The sequence below is a fragment of the Balaenoptera physalus genome (assembly GCF_965194825.1).
Source record: "Balaenoptera physalus genome assembly, chromosome: 2".
Lineage (NCBI taxonomy): Eukaryota > Metazoa > Chordata > Mammalia > Artiodactyla > Balaenopteridae > Balaenoptera > Balaenoptera physalus.
Window position 1 is genome coordinate 128,985,800 of NC_138883.1, and position 22,872 is coordinate 129,008,671.

The 22,872-nt window shown below is 38.7% G+C and overlaps 1 protein-coding gene and 1 pseudogene across 2 annotated transcripts in view; both read right to left on the reverse strand.

Moving 5' to 3' along the window:
• The window catches only part of ASB7 (ankyrin repeat and SOCS box containing 7), a 50,648-nt gene that overhangs the window by 23,272 nt on the left and 4,504 nt on the right, over positions 1 to 22,872 (reverse strand). The window contains exons 3-4 of the mRNA XM_082449931.1: positions 19,859 to 19,983; positions 17,699 to 17,960 (exon numbers count right to left, since the gene is read on the reverse strand). Coding sequence (XP_082306057.1) covers positions 17,699 to 17,909 — 211 coding nt within the window. The 5' untranslated portion in view covers positions 17,910 to 17,960; positions 19,859 to 19,983. The remainder of the gene's footprint in view (positions 1 to 17,698; positions 17,961 to 19,858; positions 19,984 to 22,872) is intronic.
• Positions 5,152 to 6,731, reverse strand: LOC309655091 (elongation factor 1-alpha 1 pseudogene; annotated as a pseudogene). The gene has a single exon. The product of its transcript is annotated as an elongation factor 1-alpha 1 pseudogene (transcript).

The window sequence follows — 22,872 nt, forward strand, 5'->3', positions numbered from 1 at the left end:
GCCAATTGTGTCTTTCGAGGAATCTGTTCATTTCTTCTAAATGGCAGAAGGGTGTTCACTATATTCCTTATTATCCTTTTAGTGTTTATAAGATCTGTAGTGAAAACAGTTTTTTCCATACTTGATATTGGTATGTGTCTTTTGTTTTCTTCATCAGTCTAGCTAGAGATTTATCAATTTTACTGATCTTTTCAAAGAACCAGCTCTTTCTTGGTTTCATAAATTTTCTCCATCATTTGTCCATTTTCACTTTCACTGATTTCTTTTCTTCTCTTTGTTATTTCATTCCTATTCTTACTTTGAATTTAACTGTAGCAGTATATAGAAACTGTTCCAAGATAGCCCCCTTTCCTCTCCCTTCCTTTGTCCTATTATTGTCATATATATTACATCTTTATATAAGCCCAACAACAGTTTTATAATTATTGTTTTATGTTGTTATCTTTTAAGAGATGAAAAGGGGGTAATATATTTCCATTGTCTCTGGCAGCACGATTCTAAGGGGGCCCCTCCCATAATTCCTGCCTCTTGATGCTCATGCCTTTGTGTAATTTTCTCCCCTCAAGTACGAGCAGGAACTGTGACTTCCTTCTAACCAACAGAATCTGGCAAAGGTGATGGAATGTCACTACTGTGGTTATGTTATGATACATAAGACTCCATCTTGCTAGCAGACTCATTGTAGCAACTTTCACTGCTGCCTTGATGAACTAAGGAGCCTTGGTGGGAAAGCCCACAGGCCAAGACTCTGCCAGTTATCTCTAGGAACTACTGGCAACCTTCAGCCAGTAAGAAGCTGAGGCCCTCAGTCCTATACATCCAAGGGAATTCATCTGCTAACAACCTGAATGAGCTTGGAAGCAAATTCTTCTCCATTTAAGCCTACAGATGAGAACAGTCTGGCCAACACCTTAAAACTGTGAGGTAATAAGTATGTCTTGTATTAAGTCATATGTTTGTGTAATTTGTTACACAGCAATAGAAAATATACTGTTTTTTACATGCATAATTACCTCTACCAGTGATCTTTATTTGCTCTGTGAACTTGGATTACACATGGTCCTTTTCTTTCAGCTGGAAGGACTTCTTTCAGTACTTCTCGTAAGGCAGGTCTGAGAGCAACAAATTCCCTTCATTTATCTGGGAACATCTTTATATCACCTTCATTTTTAATTTTTTAAAAAAATATTCTTATTGGCTTTTACTTTTTTAAAAATTAATTAATTAACTTATTTTTGGCTGAGTTGGGTCTTTGTTGCTGCACGCGGGCTCTCTCTAGTTGCGGCAAGTGGGGGCTACTATTCGTTGTGGTGTGTGGGCTTCTCATTGCGGTGGCTTCTCTTGTTACGGAGCACGGGCTCTAGGCGTGCGGGCTCAGAAGTTGTGGCTCACGGCCTCTAGAGCGCAGGTTCAGTAGTTGTGGCTCACGGGCTTAGTTGCTCCGCGGCATGTGGGATTTTCCTGGACCAGGGCTCGAACCCATGTCCCCTTCGTTGGCAGGCGGATTCTTAACCACTGCGCCACCAGGGAAGCCCTATCACCTTCATTTCTGAAGGACAATTTGGCTGGATTTAAAATTCCTGGTTGACTGTTATTTGTTTTCAGTAATTACAAGATGCCATCCCACTGCTTTCTGGCCACTGTTGTTTCTTATGAGAAATCAGCTGTTAATCTTATCATTGAGGATCCGTTGTACATAATGCATCACTTCTCTAGGTGCTTTCAAGATTTTCTCTTTGTTTCTAACATTCCCCAGTTTGACTATTACATCTCTTAGATGAATATCCTACTTGGAGACACTGAGTGTCTCAGATGTATAGTTTAGCATTTTCCATCAAATATAGGAAGTTTTCAGTCATTTCTTCTTCAAGTATTTTTTTCTTTCCCTTTCTCTCTTTCCCCTCTCTTTTCTGGCTCCCATTATGCCTCATGCATATATTGGTATGCTTGATAATATTCCACAGGTCTATGGGGCCCTGAGTGAGGCTGTGATACTGCTTGCAGCAAGCAACACAGCAGCCTCACATTTAACAGGAGCCCTGGCAAATGAGAAAGCCATATGGGCTTTGATAAGCTGCTACATATTTCTGGGAATTTGGAAGGCAGATGCATGCTTAAGAAAGACCAGAGAGGACCCCAGTTATCTACTCATCCCTGGCTGAACATGAGGCCAGAAAATGAAAGCTGGGGCATACTTGTAAATTGTCTGATTATTAAATGTGTCTCATCCTATACACAGATCTCCTTGGCAAAGGGTAGAAGCCTTACCAGCTCAAATTGCTTAAGCACAACCTCTGACCAGTTACCGGTCAAACATAAGTTATTTTGGCCATAAGATGTCTTACATATCTTATTGTTGTTGATATTTTTAAAAATTCTTTTTTCTATATGTTCCTCAGACTAGATAATGTCTATTGATAAATTTTCAAGGTCACTGATTCCTTCTTTTGCCAGCTTAAATCTGCTGTTAACCACTCTAATGACTTCTTCATTTTAGTTACTGTACTTTCAACTCTAGAATTTCTATTTATATATATGTATATACATACATTCCCATTTACATATATAAAATTATATGTATTCTATCTCTTTATTGATCATTCCTATTTGATGTGTCACTATCACATGTTTTCATTTAATTCTTTGAACATGGTTTCCTTAGTTCTTTGAACACATTTATAATAGCTATTCTGAAGTTTTGTTAACTAACTGTAACATCTGGGCCCTTTCATAAACACTTTCTATTAGCTAGTTTCATTTCTTGTGTATGAGCAATACATTCCTGTTTCTTAGCATGTCTCATAATTTTACTGAAAATTGAAGATTTTAGACTATATCATAGCACCCCTGGATGTTGATCCTCACCTCTTCCAGGTGGGCTGCTGTTGCTATTTGTTTTAGTGAATTGCCTAGACTAATTCTGCATAGTCTGTCTCCCTTGTAGTATACAGCCACTTATGTCTCTGCTCAGTTGTTATTACTAAAGTCTGGCTTCTAGGGGCTGCTCTTAGGAATAACTTATGTTTGACCAGTAACTGGTCAGAGGTTGTGCTTAAACAATTTGAGCCAGTAAGGCTTCCACCCTTTGCCAAGGAGATCTGTGTATAGGCTGAGACACACATTCAAAAAACAAACAATTTACAATTTACAGCTTCCATTTTCTGGCCTCATGTTCAGCCAGGGGTGAGTAGATAACTGGGGTCCTCTCTGGCCTTTCTTAAGTATGTATCAGCCTTCCAAATTCCCAGAAATATGTAGCAGCTTATCAAAGCCCACATGGCTTTCTCATTTGCCAGGTCTCCTGTTAAATGTGAGGCTGCTCTGTTGCTTGCCCCAACTGGTATTACAGCCTCAGTCAAGCAGCTATGCTGTTGGCCTTTCCAGTTTGTTTGCCACCTAGATCAAGACCACAGTTATTTTCAACAACGCTCCAGGCATGGGGAATTTCCATGGGCTCCAAAATCAGGTCAGTCCCTTCCATCATCGAGGAGGATTCCGGCTCCCGTGATAATGTGACACAGAGACTGTTGGGGAGCAGAGAGGGTAAATGGCAACAGCCACTTTGGGCTCAATTTCTTTTTTTCCAAGTTTCTTAAGGTAAAAACTTCAGTAATTGATTTAAGATGGTTCTTCTTTCCTATTCAAACATTTATAGCTATAAATTCCTCTCTAAGCACTGCTCTAGTACATCCCACAAATTCTGATATATTGTATTTTCACTATCATTTAGTTCAAAATTTGTTTGATTTCTAAATATCTGAGTTTGTCCTAGACATGTTATTGTTGTTGATTTCTAACAGAATTCCATTACAGTTAGGGAATATACCCTTAAGATTTCAGCCTTTTAAAATTTACTGACACATATTTTACTGCCAGCATATGGTTTACCCTAGTGTCCACATCATGCACACAAAAGAATGTATATACTGAAGGTATTGGATGCAATTTTCAAAAATATTACGTCAATGTGTTTGATGTTTTTTAGATTTTTCTATAGTTATTGATTTTCTTTTTTCTTTTTTTTTTTTAAACTTATTTTTATATTTATTTTTGGCTGTGTTGGGTCTTTGTTTCTGTGCGAAGGCTTTCTCTAGTTGCGGCAAGCGGCGGCCACTCTTCATCACGGTGTGCAGGCCTCTCACTATCGCGGCTTCTCTTGTTGCGGAGCACAGGCTCCAGACGCGCAGGCTCAGTAGTTGTGGCTCACGGGCCCAGTTGCTCTGTGGCATGTGGGATCTTCCCAGACCAGGGCTCAAACCCATGTCCCTTGCATTGGCAGGCAGATTCTCAACCACTGCGCCACCAGGGAAGCCCTATATAGTTATTGATTTTTTAAATCTAGATGTTCTATCAATTGCTGAGAGATGTTAAAATCTCCAACATTCAAGATTGTGAAACTGTTCATTTCTCCCTTTAACACATATTTTGAAGTTCCCTTCAAATTTTTTGCCTCATGTATTTTGAAGTTCTCTTTCTAGGTGTATGCACATTTTATGACTGTTATTCCTCCTAATGAAGTGCCCCATTTGTCACTGTGAAATGTCTCTCGTTAGTTCTGATAATAGTCTATGTCTTGCAATCTATTTTATATATTAATGTAGCCACTCGGGCCTTCACATGCTTGCCATTTGCATGACATATTTCCATGATATATCCCATCCATTCATCTACTTTCAACCTACCTGTACCTTTATATTTAAAGTATTATCTTTGTAGTCAGCATGTAATTAATTGAGTTTTGTCTACTTACCTTTCTGATAATTTCTAACTTTTAATTGGAGTGTTTAGTCCATTAATGTTTAATATAATTATTGATATAGTTTAGATTTACCATTTTATTATTTGTTTTCCATCTGTCTCCTCTATTGTCCCTCTTCTTCCCTTTACTACCTTTTCTTTTCTTTGTACTATCAGAACATTTTTTAACATTCCATTTTAATGTCTCCATTGACAGTTTAGCTATACTTTTTTTTTTTTTTAATTTTTTCTCATTAAACTTTTTTAATGGGTCTCAAATTCTGTGACAGATTTTTGGTCAAGTTGTTTCCATTAAAAAGTACTGATTTTAAAAACTAATAACTTAAAACTGCCACACACAAAACAAATGGTCCACAACACATTCTCCTTTCCTTCTGAAGGTTTTACGATGCATTGTTATCATTAACCACTCTTTTGCTATTAAACTTAAATGGCCAATTGAGACAAACAGTTCTGAGACCGTTCTTCCACCACTGATTAAGACTGGGGTGGCAGGTATTGGGGATAATATTCATTTAGCCTTCTGAGCTTTCTGGGCAGACCTGGTGACCTTGCCAGCTCCAGCTGCCTTCTTGTCCACTGCTTTGATGACACCCACAGCAACCGTCTGTCTCATGTCACGAACAGCAAAGCGGCCCAGAGGAGGATAGTCAGAGAAGCTCTCAATACACATGGGTTTGCCAGGAACCATATCAACGATGGCAGCATCACCAGATTTCAAGAATTTGGGGCCATCTTCCAGCTTTTTCCCAGAACGACGATCAATCTTCTCCTTCAGCTCAGCAAACTTGCAGGCAATGTGAGCAGTGTGACAATCCAGCACAGGTGCATAGCCGGCACTGATTTGGCCTGGATGGTTCAAGATAATCACCTGAGCTGTGAAGCCAGCCGCTTCCATCGGTGGGTCATTTTTGCCATCACCAGCCACACTGCCACGACGAACATCTTTGACAGACACATTCTTGACATTGAAGCCCACATTGTCCCCAGGAAGGACTTCACTCAAAGCTTCATGGTGCATTTCAACAGACTTCACTTCAGTTGTCACGTTGACTGGAGCAAAGGTGACCACCATGCCAGGTTTGAGAACACCAGTCTCCACTCAACCCACAGGGACAGTGCCAATACCACCAATTTTGTAGACGTCCTGGAGGGGCAAGCGCAAGGGCTTGTCAGTTGGGCGAGTTGGTGGCAGGATGCAATCCAGAGCTTCAAGCAGTGTGGTTCCACTGGCACTGCCATCTTTACGGGTGACTTTCCATCCCTTGAACCACGGCATGTTAGCACTTGGCTCCAGCATGTTGTCACCATTCCAGTCAGAAACTGGCACAAATGCTACTGTGTCGGGGTTGTAGCCAATTTTCTTAATGTAGGTGCTGACTTCCTTTACAATTTCCTTGTATCTCTTCTGGCTGTAGGGTGGCTCAGTGGAATCCATTTTGTTAACTCCAACAATTAGCTGTTTCACACCCAGTGTGTAGGCCAGAAGGGCATGCTCACGGGTCTGCCCATTCTTGGAAATACCTGCTTCAAATTCACCAACACCAGCAGCAACAATCAGGACAGCACAGTCAGCCTGGGATGTGCCTGTAATCATGTTTTTGATGAAGTCTCTGTGTCCTGGGGCATCAATGATGGTCACATAGTACTTGCTGGTCTCGAATTTCCATAGGGAGATATCAATGGTGATACCACACTCGCGTTCAGCTTTCAGTTTGTCCAAGACCCAGGCATACTTGAAGGAGCCCTTCCCCATCTCGGCAGCCTCCTTCTCGAACTTTTCAGTGGTTCTCTTGTCGATCCCACCACATTTGTAGATCAGATGACCGGTAGTGGTGGACTTCCCAGAATCTACGTGTCCGATGACAACGATGTTGATGTGGGTCTTCTCCTTTCCCATTTTTGCTTAGGTTTAGCAGTGGTTTTCACGACACCTGTGTCCTGGCGACAAACCCATTGCGAAAAAGCTAACTATACTTCTTTGCATTATCTTTTTTTTTTTTTACTGGTTACTCAAAGGATTGGAATATATACACTAAACTGTTCAAAAACATTACCAGGATTTGTACAGAGGTTATTATATGCTTCCCATTTGTGTCTAAAAGCTCAAATACTTTTGGACATTACAAAATCCTAAAAGCAGGAAAGTCAGAATTTTACAAAATATATGTATAAGCATTGTACCCTAATTTACTATTTACGTGATTACTCTTCTTAAAACTTTTAGAAAGCACCAAATGCAATTAGCTAAGCTACACAGGCATAGGCACTGCTTGGAGTTCTAAAAACCAGTTATGCATTGTGCCATGTTATTATAGGGAAAAAAAGCAACGATGGAGGAAAGAAAAATAAATCTAGACAAAAACCTAAAACTTGACTAGTAATTCAACACAGAACAAAGAGCCGGAAAGTCAGATGGTATAATGTTCCCAAACAGAATTTCCCCAAGAAATATTACTTTTTTGTTAATGAAAAACTAAAAATTTAGAAAAGCAGCAAAGCAAAAAACAGCATTCTCTAATAACTACTGTCAACACTTATGATAGACTTCTTTCAGCTTTGCTTCTATACATTTTAAAAAATTACTCATAATTGTAATCATAGTCTAATTACTTAATTTTTCCTCTATATTTGGGCACTGAAAATGCCTCCATTTTTAAAATTATATATAATAAAGGGTAAAATTTTCATACAGAAAATAATTCCTGTACTTAAGACTGCTTCCTTGGAATAAATTAATAGAAGTAGATTTATTGGCAAAAAAACCTCCCATTTCTCAGGATCTAACATACTACTAAACTTCTTTCCACAAGTGCTTTAATAAACTGCTACCATCAATGTCCCTGTTTCATCACATTTGGGATTACCATTTGTAAAATCTTTCATTTTTGAAAAGCTAAAAATAATTTCTCACCATTCTGCTATGGCTTTTTCTAATCACTTATCTCTCTCATTTATTTTCTTGTGTTTCATCAAGAGGATTTTACCTACTGTACCAACAGAAGACCTGAGACACTTATCTCAGGTTCCTCCAGGGATGTGTTTTATGGAATTAACTTCTAGAGCTTTAGCTGACCGCCCTCCAGGATGTGTTTTATGGAATTAACTTCTAGAGCTTCAGCTGACCGCCCTCCAGGTCAGTTTGCATAAACACTGAATCTGAAGATAAATAAACACACTAGCTAATATAGGGTCTCTTAATGTTACTATCTTGAAATGTCCAGTGCAGTATTAGAATTTTTAGAAAGATTCAAAATGGGAAAATGAATATAATGATAGTGGGTTTCTTAAAATTCACACTCTTATAGTAGAGACTCTTCCCCATAATTCCAACAGCACACTAACTTGGTCAGAAAGATTACCAGGATTTGGACAGAGGTACTATTATATGCATCACATTTGTGTGTAGAAACACTAATATTTTTGGACATTATAAAACCCTAAGTGTTTATCATTTTGAAGCAGGATGTTTGAAAGTAAAGCAGCAAAATATCACTTATCTGCACAGGTCAACATTTTATATCTACGAGGTCTAATATGTCTACTAGTCACGTATGGCTACTGAGCACTTGAAACGTGGCTAGTGTGACTGCGGAATTGAATTTTTTGTTTGATTTAAATGTAAATACAGGCACATATTTTATTGCACTTCACTTTACTGCACATCAGAGATACTGACTGCAATTTTTACAAATTGAAGGTTTGTGGCAACCCCACCTAGATCAAGTCCATCGGTGCCATTTTCCAACAGCATTTGCTCACTTTCTGTCTCTGTATCACATTAGGATAATTCTCAAAATATTTCAAACTTTTTCATCATTATTATATTTGTTATGGTGATCAGCGATCTTAGATGTGACTATTTTAATTATTTAGGGTTGCCATGTATCACGCCCATAATAAGACAGCGAACTTAATCAATACATGTTGTTATGTGTTCTTACTGCTCCACCAACCAGCCGTTCCCCAGTCTCTCTCCCTCTCCTCAGGCCTCCCTGTCCCCTGGGACACAACAATATTGAAATCAGGCCTTTAACTGTTCAAATGAAGAGTCACATGTCTCTCACTTTAAATCAAAGGCTAGAAATGATTACGCTTACTTAGTGAGGAAGGCATGTTGAAAACTGAGATAGGCCAAAAGCTAGGCTTCTTGTGCAAAACAGGTAGACAAGTTGTGAATGCAAAGGAAATGTTCTCGAAGGAAATTAAAACTGCTAATCCAGTGAACACAGGAATAATAAGAAAGCAGAGCAGCCTTTTTGCTGATATGGAGAAAGTGTGAATGGGCTGAATAGAAGATCAAACCAGCCACGACATTCCCTAATTTAGCCAAAGCCTAATTCAAAGCAAGGCCCTAACTCTCTTCAATTATGTGAAGGCTGAGAGAGATGAGGAAACGTCCAAAGAACAGTCTGAAGCTAGCAGAGGTTGATTCATGAGGTTCCAAGAAAGAAGCCAACTCCATAACATCAAAATGCAAGGTGAAGCAGCAAGTGCTGAGGTAGAAGCTGCAACAGATTATCCAGAAGATAATTAATGAAGGTGGCTACACTAAACAACAGTGTTTCAATATGGATGAAAGAGCATTCTATTGGAAGAAGATGCTACCTAGGACTTTCATAGCTAGAGAAGAGAAGTCAAAGCGCGGCTTCAAAGCTTCAAGGGACAGGCTGACTCTCATGTTAGGAGCTAATGTAGCTGGTGACTTTAAGTTGAAGCCAGTGCACATTTACCATTCCAAAAACCCTAGTGCCCTTAAGAATTCTACCAAATCTACTCTGCCTGTGCTCTATAAATGGAACAACAAAGCCTGGATGACAGCACATCGGTGTAAAACATGGTTTACTGAATATATAAAGCTCGACGTCAAGATCTACTGTTCAGAAATAAAGACTCCTTTCAAAATATTACTGCTCACTGACAATGCACCTAGTCATCCAAGAGCTCTGATAGATATAAAATGAGATTAATGTTGTTTTCATGCCTAACACAATATCCATTTTGCAGTCCATGGATCAAGGAGTAATTTCGACTATGAAGTTTTATTATTGACGAAATACATTTTCTAAGGCTACAGCTGCCATAAATAGTGATTCCTCTGATGGATTTGGGCAAAGTAAATTGAAAACTTTTTGGAAAGGAGTCACCATTCTAGATGCCATTAAGAACATACATGATTCATGGGAAGGGGATAAAATATCAATATTAACAAGAGTTTGGAAGAAGTTGATTCCAACCCTCATGGATGCCTCTGAGGAGTTCAAGACTTCAGTGCAGGAAGTAACTGCAGATTACTTAGCAAGAGAACTAGAATTAGAAGTGGAACCTGAAGATATGACTGAATTGCTGCAATCTCATGATAAAATTTTAACAGGTGAGGAGCTGCTTCTCACGGATGAGCAAAGAAAGTGAGTTCTTGAGATGCATTTACTCTCAGTGAAGATGCTGTGGAGGTTGTTGAAATCACAATAAAGGATTTAGAATACTACATAAACTTAGTTGATAAAGCAGCAGTAGGGTTTAACAGAATTGACTCCAATCCTGAAAGCAGTTCTGCTGTGGATAAAATGCTATCAAACACACTGCATGCTACAGAGAAATCATTCGTGAAAGGAAGAGTTAATCAATGGTGGCAAACTTCATTTTTGTCGTATTTTAAGAAATTGCCACTCCAGCCTTCAGCAACCACCACCTTGGTCACTCAGTAGCCATCAACATGAGGCAAGATCCTCCACCAGCAAAAGGATTATGACTCACTGAAGGCTCAGATGATGGTTAGCAATTTTTTAGCAATAAAGTATTTTTTAACTAAGATATGTACATTGTTTCTTTAGACACTGGGAAACCAAAAAATTCATGTGACTCCCTCTGTTGCAATATTCGCTTTATTGTGGTGGTCTGGAACCAACCCTCAGTATCTCTGAGGTATGCCTGCTGCCACATGTGCTATAGACAGCACAGGTTTAGATTAAACTAAAGAGAGCCTCACTTTTTTTTTTTTCCTTTTGGAATATAGACAGTATTAGCGATTCAAGTCAAACTTGCTCATTTCCTCAATGAAACTGGATTTCTCCCAAGCAGCAGCAAGCGTACTTCACATACCTGCTCCACAACCAGGCTTCCCTCTGTGGCCACATGGCTGTCACCACAGCACAGAGACAGGCAACCTCTTAGCTCTGAGTTTTGATAGCTCTGTGTGATCACTCATTGGTGGGTTCATGGTGCAGGTGTACACATTTAATTATAAGATCTGATCCTTTAATGTACTTGAGATTAAAAATTTCTGGTAGGGTAAATGACTGATATTAAACATCTATATCCTTTCTTCTTTTCAAATGCTTTGGCTAACTTTCCCCTGCTCATTCAGTAAATGACAACTTTTTTCTTCCTGATCCTCAGCCCCCAAACCTCAGTTATTCTTAATTTCTTTCCCTCTCACCTCATAGCCAATCTATCAGCACATATTGTTGCCTCCATTTTCAAAATATATCCAGAATCCGACCACTTCTCAACACATCCACTGCTATCATGTAGCCCAAGCCACGAACATCTCTCACCTGAACTATTCCAAAGCGTCCGGACAGGTTTTCCTATTTCTCCTCTGCTCCTCCACAATCTATCTTCCTCAGAGCAGCCAGAGTGAGCCCTTAAGTAAGTTCATATCGTTCCTCAGTTGAGAAGTATTCAATGGCACCTCCATTCTCACTCAGAACAAAGTCCAAAGTCTTTTCCATGCCTTCTAGGAGCTACAGAACACGTCAGCTGACTCTCCTTAGCCCTGTTTGTCCCCTTCTCCCATTATTCTGCTCCAGCCACCATCTTCCGGGCTTTTTCTTGACAGTGCTAAGCATGTTCCCAGCCTAGAGTTTTTACTTTAACACTTTTCTCCCAGATACACACATGGTTCGGTCTTCATTTCTTTCAGGCCTCAGCTAACATGTCACATTAGAGGCCTTCCCTGAATACCTAATTTAAAACAGAAGCCTGTACCTCTTTATCCCTTCTCTGCTTCCTTTTTCTTCATGACTTGATATCATATATTTACTGTCAACTACTGAAATGTAAGTGCCATGACAGCAGGGACTTTACTTTGTTACCGTATTCCCAGCCCTCAGAACAGTGCCTGGCACATAGTAGTGCTCAATAAATACGTGTGGGGTGCAGGGAAATGAGGCTGCAGTCCTGAGCAGGCAGCAGTGCCTGAGGTCTTGGACCCTTTCACTAAGCTCCCAATACTACAACCAGTGAGCTTTCTACAACACACAGCTGTTTCTCCCACTCCTCTGTCAAATGGCTCACCACTGTCCCCAAAATAAATGACCAGATATGCTCCAATCATACTGAATTTTTTTCAGTTCCTAAAACCAAACATGCTCCCTTTCTTCTTCAGCCCTTTATTACTCAGTGTCTTCTGTGTTTGAAAGAACCCCACACCTCCACCCTTCCAGCACCCCACACAGCCTCACCTTTCAAGACCCTGATGCAAACCATGCCTTCTCTAGTAAGCCTTCCATGCCACTCCCACCACCTTCACCCCAACAACTGGGGTGGTCTTTTATACACGGCGCTTAGCTCACTCTGCTGGGACTGCATTGTTTTCTTACAGGTCATACAGAATCATGGTTAAGACAATGGGTTTGAATCCTGGCTCTACAATTTATGAGGTGAATGACTGTGAGCAAATTACTTACCATCCTGTGGCTCAGTTTTCTCAGTGGAAAAATTACTACTTACCCTCACAGAATAGTTGTGAAGAATTAGGCTGATACTAAATGCTCAACAAATGTTGGCTACAAATCCATCCACCCACTAGACTATGAAGTGCCAGAAGGCGAGCACAATGATTACGTCCGTATCTCAGGGCCTGGCCAGAGCCTGGCATACTTTAAGTGCTCAATAAATATTTGCTGAGTAAATATATGAATAAGTGACCAACTGGCCACCTCATCCTCGTCTAACTATCTATATGAATTCTCTCTATCTCAGGCACGGAGGTGGGGGAGGGGAGAGGGAGGGAAAGAGGAAGGTGAACCCTTGTTTCTTGTGCATTTCTTTGCTCACTTTCCCATATTTGAATCTTTGACTGCATTTCACCTTAATGTCCATCACAAAATAAACGTATTAACAGGAGGGGACCAATCTAACTGGAAGTTTATAAGCTCTTAAAGAAACTGTGGTTTAAGGAAAAGAGCAGGTATGATGAATTCAGGGACTTTTCTAATCCCACCAGAAGGCTGGCCCATTTTCAATCAAAATTTTTTAATAAAAAGAAAAGGATCAGCCTTGTCTCTGTAAGGCTGGGGAACAATTATTTTAGATAACTGGTGTTTGTTTCCTCTTTCTCTCTCTCTCATTGAGAACAATACAGATACGGGTTCTGTCCTCATGAAGCCTCAGACTAACAAGAATAGAATTAAATAGAATACTACAAAAATAATTTATTATGCTTGTGATAGGAACTACAATAAAAAGGTACAGAGCCCGATAGTATCACATGATAGAAGGATCTGACCAAGCCCGGATGGTAAGGGAAGGCTTTCCTGAGAAAGTGTGGGGAGAGGTGAGGGAGAGGCAGGCAGGAGCCAGGCGAAGGTGGCAGCAGTGCAGGGAGCGGAGGGACCCCAGCAGGTCCTGGGCACACGCCTCTGAGCTCAGTGAGTCTGAAAGAATGCAGATGGGCTGCGGCTCAAAGACAAGCTGGAAAGATATCGCAGAGAAGCAGACGCTGCAGGGCCCTGTAGGTCACATTAAGGACTCAATATTGCCCCAAGAGAAGTGGGAAACCACCGACGGATTTTAAAAGGAAATATTTTAATTGTCATTTTTAACAGATCACTCCATTTAGAGACTGGTTGGAAGGGGGCAGGACTGGAAGCAGGGACGAAAGAGACATCATAACCGTCCTGGTGAGGAACAAGGTTTCCTTGCCCAAAGGTGGGGCAGTGCCTCCAACGAAAGGAAGTGAAAAGATCTGACAACTATTTAGGAGGATGGTTTCTAGATTTCTGGCACAGAAGTCATAGGCCGTAGTGTCATCTACTGCAAAAGAACACGGTCAAAGCAGCAGCTCGTGCTGTGCTGTGCTGTGAGCCACAAGTGTGGAGAAGCTGAACAGGCAGCTGGGTACACTGGTCTAGAAATCAGAAGCCAGGCCTAGACTAAATACACAGCAAGTCTAAGCATCACATGTGGCCAAGGGGAGCAAGGAGGAGGAGGAGGTCTCCTTTCCTGTTTCCAAATCGATACATAACATGCTATTAAAAACTACTCCCTAATCTCTTATTGTACTAGGGTAAAAGGAGGAAGTAAAAGGTGCTATACAAGAATAAGTGAGGGGCTTCTGCAAAATATGTAATTTTGTTGTTTCAAAATTTTACATGGAAATGTAAAGTGCTAAGAATAGCCAAGACATCCTTAAAGAACAAGGAGAGGAGATTTGCTCCCCCAGATATTAAAACTTATTAGAGAATAATAATAATTTACAACAATATTATACTGACCCAGGGATATAACAACAGACAATAGAACTAATGGAACCATGTGTATATAAAAACTTTATACCTGAGTTGGCAAGACATAACAATGAGGAAAGAAAGGATGATTTAGGCTACCTTTATGTATGAAATTGTACCTGACCACCTCATGTTATACACCAAAACCAATTCTGGATAGATTAAAGACCTAAATGCCATGAAACATTTTAGAAAAAAATATAGGCAAATAATGACCCTGTGGTATGATGTACAAGACACAAAAAGCACAAACCATAAGCCAAAAGAAAAACACAGTTTACCTACTTAAAATGCAAACTTCTGCCCCAAAAAAACAAGCAAAACAACAATGTGGAAAAGCTACAAGCTGGGAGAAGACTGTTGCAACATATAACTAACAGCAGAGAATACATAAACAACTCCTACAAGTCATAAGAAAAAGACAAGCAAGCAGCCCAGTCTTGCAATGCTTTGTTACTCATATGTCATTTTTGGGAAAAAAGGAGGCAAGCAAATCACACAGAGGAAGAGCAAACCACTTAGTGATACACTCCTGGCAAAGGCAGGGGACCAGGCACTCTCCCACCTGGTAAGGGCAGAGTCATTAACAACCTTCTTTGGAGGACAATTTGTCAATATCCATCAAAACAACAACAACAACAAAAAAACCTAACAACCCTTTGATGTGGCAATTGTACTTCTTGGAATTATCCAAGAGATAAATTCACGTATGTAAAAAGATTAGTCAAGGACATTCTCTGTAATACTGTTTCTAGAAGCAGAAAAATGAAAAATTAGAATGTCCAACAATGGGGAATAAGTTTAAATAAATTACATCCATACAATGGAATCAATGACAAGGAACTATCACTTAGAGAAACTGTTTTGTGAAAAAAATCAAGATGCAGAACAGATGATTAACAAAAGAGGAGCAGGCTAGAAGATGGAGGGCGGAAAATATGCACACTTATATGCACAGACTATCTCTGCAGGGACACAAAAGAATCCAGTAAGAGTGACTGCCTCTGGGAAGGAGAGGAGGGGCCAGTGCTGAAGAGCAGACCTTTCCCCCTCACTGAACAGTCCGTAACACCTTTCGTTTTGTTTTTAACCATGTATATATATGTATGTGTTACTTTCTTTATAAAATGTCCTATTGAGAAAATTTCAGCCACTCAAAAAATAAAAAAGAATGGTTTAAACAAACGATAGTATATCCATACTAATAAATCCTATATCTAGCAGCTGAACAGAGTAAACCTATATGTATTAATACTGAATAGGTACAAGGTTTCTTTTTGGGGTAATGAAAATGTTTTAAAATTGGCTGTGGTAATGGATGCCCAACTCTATGAATACACTAAAAGCCACTGAATTGTACACTTTAAAAGGGTGAATTGTAAGGTATGTGATTTCTACCTCAATAAAAGCTGTTAAAAATATCTATATACACATACATACACAAAAAGAGAGAAGGGGATGGTGAGGAAATAGGATTCAGCAAACTGGAACCAGAGGCCGAATCTGGCACACCACTGGTTTTTATAAATATAGTTTTATCGGCACATGGCCACACTCATTCATTCACATATTGTCTATGGCTGCTTTCATGCTACAAAGGCAGCGTTGAGTAGTTAACAACAGAGACAGGAGGGCTCGCAAAGCCCAAAATCTTTACTATCTGGCCTTTTACAGAAAAAGTTTGCCAACCCAATATTAAAAAAGTCTTAAGTTATATACAGCTGAGCAAAAAATAACAGTTGCAGAATAATACAGTCAGTATGATATCATTTATGTTCTAAAAACCACACACAATAAGACATATTTTCTATAAGCACATTTAGGAAATGATCTAGAAAGATAAGGACCAAACCAAACTCATACCCATGAGTTACTTCTGGGCAGGGGTAGGCAGATAAGGATTGGGAGTTGGCCAAAGGGGACTTTGGCTTTATTTGTAATTTATTTGAAAATGTATTTTATTTGTTTTAAGGAGACAAGTTCATATATTACCTGAGTAACTGAACTTTCTTTCTTAATTAATATTTTAAATATTTTAAAAGCAAGGCTGGCAGAAACAGAAAAGTAACGGGACTAGGTAGAATTTTAAAATGTGAGTTCTGATCTTGGTCTTAATTTTACTAAGCACTGCCAGAATTTTAAGTATTCTGATGCTACACCCACTTCTTAGTTTTTTCAGATCCTTCTCCTGGCATTCCTCTTACAGTTCTCCTTCGTTGCCTTCAGAGCTGAGGTTTTCAAGTTTCAAGGTGAAATGAGATATGAGCAAGGGCGGCAGGGAGGGATGGAGGATGGCTACAAAGGAGGCACAGGCTAGCAAATGGTGGTGTCCTGTCAACAGTCAACTATTTCGGGGATATAATTCTTATTTCAGGGCCACTCGGATGTGTGATGATTCCTAGTCTCAGGTTTAGCAGCACTTTGCAGTAAGTCCACGCTCATAGCCTTTGTATTCCTATCTTCACATAATTCACAAGACCCTAATGAGAGCTGTGTGACTTCTAACATTTTCTGTACTTCAAATTAGTTTGCAAGTAAGTTTGACTAGTCTTGTAACAAAGTACACCATAGAAATGGAACTAAATGACTGTTAATAAGCAATCCAGGCCCTAGAATGGTACATAATGGATCCTGAGTCCCAACCAAGCTGTTTTACACCATAATTTACAAAAATAATATGGGTACAAATGACAAAATACACTTGTTCATCTTTAGGAAAATAAATTAAGTGAAAATCTAAAGGGAGAAAAAAGTAAATGACTTTAAGACAATTATTAGTTACTATTAATTACAGGAATGGACAGTTTTTCATGCAAAAACATTAAATGTCAAATGTAGTTTCCAACTGCATATGTTTACACAAAATTAGACCTCAGCTAACCAATCTTGTAGGATACCTAGAAACTATGTACAATTCTAGAAAAGGCAAGTGCTCTAAAACAGTAATAAAAGCAACTAAAATTTTTTTATGAAGAGGTAAATTCAAAAGATAGGGTATCCTGAAGGCCATGGTATTGACAGGGGGCCTGTGCCAGCTCAGTCGGCTTGAGCAAGTCTCAACAGGGGGAGCTTGAGCAACTCTCAGTTGTTGGGACCACAGCCACTTCTGCTTCTGAAACAAAGCAACTGGACAACCTGAAGAAGGGCTGCTTTTAGCTGAAATAATCTGGGGAAATCTGGCTGTACAGAAACTAGAGTTACAAGGGGAAAAAAGCACATTCAACAAACTGATTTTTTAGACAATCTGGTTTTAAACAAGACTCAGCATAATTTTAACACATCTTCACAAAGGAGAGAATAAGAAGTCGAGTATTAGCAAAAAGAAGCATTAGAAATTACATACACAAGCACTCATATATTTTAAACTAAATAGAATTTCATTTTAAGTTTCTCCTTGGGAAAAAAGGGTTTGCTCCTAATAAACTCACCTCCATGTTCTAGAAATACTCGAACACATCTTTCCTTTCCTCTTGCTGCAGAGAAATGAAGCAGGGTCCAGCCATTAGCATCCCGGCCATTTGGAGAATAGCCTTGTTCTAACATCTTTCGTACCGTGTGAACATCCCCGGCAGCCACTGCAGCTTGAATCTGCAACTCTTCCTGGAGTTCAGGGTTCCTTCGACAATGGTGGTGTAACATCCTAGCTGAGTCCACTTTTTACAAAGGATTCATTAGGTCACAGGGATCAGCCTTGAAGGGTAGGTAGAATACATAAAATTTAGAATACTTGACACCTGACAGTGTGTTCATTAAATAGCACAGAATTTTCCATTGCTAAATCATGTAAACTTTAGAGATGACAGTTCATACTACTACAACAAATTAACATGTATCAGTTTTGACCAAAACTTTCAGTTATTTCCCTAAGATTATAAAAGATTTCAAAAAGAGAGTGAGGCATAAAGCCCTAAAATGCTGAAACAGGAAATTTCTTCTGCAGCCTTTTGTAAACTCAAAGCAAACATCAATGAACACAACATTTATTTTAGGTAAAATGGAAAGTGATGCTGGGCAGCTGAAGATGGAGACAACAGAGGAAGCAAATGAGTACTTGTCTTAGGAGTTTGCATTTACCTGATGCACATGGAAAATTTAAGCTATAAACCATTCAAGGATTCTATCACAGATCAGTGAGTAAATATCAAGTATCAAATGGACAATTCATAGACTAGGAGGACTAAAGAACTTCAGCTATGAGAAGTAGTTTAAAATTTAAAAAAAGCAAAAACCTTTAGGCTGGTCCCCTAAAGTATTTCAACAATATTTTATTTTTAGCCCCAAAGAGTGGAAAGTTGGGGGGAAGGGGAAGTGGGTGGGGTTTAAGTAAATTAGAGGAAAATGTGTAGATTATATTTACTTTCCTTTTGTTTCTGTCTCTCTTTCTATCCTCCCCAATTTATGTCCTCTGAGGCACGATTTACTACTCCTCTTTTTCTGCCACATTTCTTTTGCACTTTTCTAATTTCCATTTTCCAGAAGTTTTATTCTACACATACTCAAAGTAGCAAGATCATACAAAATATTTAAAAACTAAAGGAATCTAAACAATCTGTTGATTAACCACATGAAAAAAGTAAAAGTAGTATATAGAATTCCAACACTCTCTAATAGGTCACAAAAGAGGTGTGTACTCAAACTCAATGTAAAATGAGATCTCCTTCATGCAAACAGGAAAAGTCCAAACTGAACTGGTGAAAAGTTACATCTTATATGTGTGTATACAAAAACTTTTTTTAGTACATTTTTAAGCTTTTAAATACATACAGAAACTTAAACTACATAATTCTAGGAAGCCATTCCATCTGGGCTAACTTTAAGGTATAGATTAAACTCACCTCCTAATTAGTAGCTTCCATTTCTAAAAATAAAAAATTATGTGAAAGTCCTTTAAAGACATTCTGGTCTCATATGTAGGTTAGACATCTTGGGATAATCTTGTTACCGATAACAGTTTACCTTGTAAAACTTCTCCTTATAGACTGTACAAAGGTCAACTTAAGCCTAACTTAGGTCATAACTTAGGTCATATTATCACAGCTTAATAGTATAATCACATATCCTACCTTATTTCATACATAGAAAACGGTTATTACAAACTCCTAAGTATTACTACTAAGTAATGTAATTTAAAAATATCAAGGAAAATTGGGAAATGAGAAATTTCCTGACAATTTGTTTTCTTAATAAATGTGATTTCCCCCATCTCTTCACTTAATTACTTTTTCAACTGACACTAAAATTAAGTCTCTTGTCTTAGAAATTTTAAAACCAAGAATACTTTTGGAATAGGTTTTTGCTTATTTTTAGCATTATAAGGAAAGATGAAGACCATTAGAAGGAGTTAATAGAAACTACTACCATATACTCAATCATCTTTAACAGATTTTTCTTTTTTAATTGGGATGATCACATTGGCACTTAAGGCATACTATGCAAGGAAGAAGATTCAAACAATATCAAAACAAACCTGGATTTTCTTTTAGCAATTGCTGTGTTTAGTATACATTAGGTGATCTGAAGGAGAAATAAAAGCTAAATGGATTTTCCCCCAGAACAGCACAGATGACCTATGACCCTCAGTCACTTACCTTACGGGAAGAATGCCCCTTTTCCTGATACGTGGATTGCCTAATAACCATTGTGCACATACAGCATCGTGAGTAGGGGGCTCAGAGTGTGTCCAGATTCCGGTGTCAATGAGCTCTTTCTTAACCTAAAAACGAATGAAATAACAATCATGGGAAATTTTCTAAAAAAAATAAACATAGCTGCCTGAGTAGTCTACCTTTTGATGAGCTTATAGTTTAGCACTTTACAACAAACTTACAGAGCAAAGAAAGAACTCCAATCAATTCTTAGAAAAAATGATCTCAAATCTACATTAATCTGCAAGGTGGTATAGGATATGACTTATTTTCAGGAATTTTTTTTTTTCTAAAAAGGCAGGTTTTTTTTTTTTTCAATGAATAAGGAAAATAATAAATCACACACTTGGAATTTGGATGCAAACACAAATTCTTCTTTTTGCTCTATTCAAAATATATTTTCAGTACTGAATTACTTTTTAATTGACATCGCAAGTTTCTTACTCTTTCTAAACAATTAAAATGAGAATATATCTGCATTCAATACAATAGGTGGCCAGGGTCAAAATGGAATCTATGACAAGTAAAAAGAGATTTTCTTTAAATGTTGGTTCTTCGTACATGCAAAAGGCATCACATTAATAATTTTGAAACTTTTATTCCTTTATGCATACACCAAACTAGGTAAAAGATAAACAGTCTTGCCAGCTTCTCCATATGGATTCTGAAAAAATTCTCTACAACTAAAAGAATAGGGATCTTTCTCCACGTCAAATAAATAAATCCTAGATCTGTGAATTCCATTAAGGTTAAGAACACAGGCAAAGTGACTTCCACGCATTACACCAGAATCCCTCTAGGAATTACTCACTGGGAGAACTGCCACCCCATCCCAGTGGGGTGGGTGTGCTAATAAGCCCTCCATCACTTAAACAAGGAATGGTCAAGCTGCCTGGCAACCTGATGAGCTATGGAGAAAAGTGACAGTCATAGGTGGTGGTGGCTACAGACCAGAATTTTCAACCAATCCAAATTAGTATGGTCTACTTTGACCCTTTCCTCTTTTCACACCTTATTTTTCCTTGTCAAACTTCTTCAAGGAAGGCCAAAGACTTTGCAAACATGCACTTGGAAATAAATAATATTTGGTTTAAAACTCTGCTTAACACTTCTAACTGAACTAGGCATGATCAGAACAACTCCTACATGGCAAGCTGTAAAAAATGCACAGTTATCCTTACAGAAATGGCTGATTCTAAGACTGGGCAAGAAATACAGAAGATGAGCCTAGAGCACCTCACAGTGCCAAAAAGCAAGGAAGTGCTCCAAGAAAAATGCAATGATGGGGGTATGTCAAAGGGACACAGGAGCCAACCAAAAGAGCTCTCAATAGCCAAGATGGAACAATTCGAACAAGAAGATAATCAAAGTACTATTAGAGTCTAACCCAAAGTACAGAATAAATACCAATAAGTCTGTATTGATATAAATAACTAACTAAATTTTAAAAGGGGGAGAAGAAACAAATCTCCTGTGCAAAATTCCAAATAGTTTGTGTAAATTCTCTCCCTTCAAGGAGGTGGAGCACAACTCCTCTCTCCTTAAGTGTGACTTCCTTTCAAAGAGGGTAGTATGGGGGAGGGGGGAAGAAACTTTACAGTGCGAAACCTGAAAAACACTGCCTCAGCCAGGTGATCAGTCAATATCAAGAGTGCCAAGTCATGTTGTTAGTATGATATGATGAGAATGGCAATTTACCTCTGTGCTCTTTCTCCCCAAAACCCATAGACCTAGCCTAATCATGAGGAAAATATCAGACTAATTCCAATTGAGGGGCATTCTACAAAATATCTGACCAGTACTCTTCAAAATGTCAAGGTCATCAAAAGCAAGGAAACAAAGAAGTCTGAGAAACAGTCATAGTCAAGAGGAGCCTAAAGAAACGACTAAACGGAATGTGATATCCTAGATGGGATCCTAGAACAGAAAAAAGATATTAGGTAAAAGCTAAAGAAATCTGAATACAGTATGGGCTTTAGTTAATAAGAATGTTCATTACTGGTTCATTAATTGTGGAAAACGTATCTATTAATATAAGATGTTAATTAGGGGAAGGTGAGTGTGCAGTATATGGGAATTCTGTATTACCTTCGCAATTTTTCCATAAATCTAGAACTGTACTAAAATAAAAAATGCAAACCAATGTCTCCAATGATGAGCCTGCAGCATTTCCACAAAGGAACATGTGATTACTTCACATGTGAGCTACACCTACAGTGCAAGAATGAACACCACTGAATGCCTTACTTCTAAGTGCATCCTCAGTACTCCCTGCCTCCCAAGAAAAGTGGAGATGACCCTCTATGGTCTTGAGCCTTTAAGAGTCCTTGTTCTTGTTGTTGTTGCTTTCCATATAGCCATCACCACTTCCATGAATGCAGCAGAGTGGTGGGGAGGACATGTGAGGTGGGGGTTGAGGAGAATATGAAATGGTATTAATCTATTAATAATATCAAGAAAGGCTTTGTTAAAAGTCAAAGTGACTCAATTATTGCTCTCTTATAAGAAAGACGCACAAACAATAGTAACTTATGATAATCCCACACGGTCTGCTTCAATTAGACAAATGAAAGTCTACTGAGTGCCTGACACATGCCTGGCATACTACTAGGCTTTGGCCACTGGTATTATCTCTGGGTAGAACTTTAATAGAGAGTTCTGCATACTTCAAATGAATCAAATACTCCTAGAATGGTTAAGATCCTTTTTCTCTTTTCTGACAATACCAAGCTCTATAAATAATAACCATAGATTTAAAACAAAAAATCGCTTCAGTCTTTATGGGAAAAAAACACATAGACACACATAACATGCACACATGACCCCTGTCAACTGCATACCTTAAATTATGAAGGCCAATGACTTATTACCAAAATATCCTAATAGTTCAAAGCATCAGACGAGTTAATTTCATCTTGGTGTAATTTTATGAGAGTTTGCACTTACTAGAGTAGAAC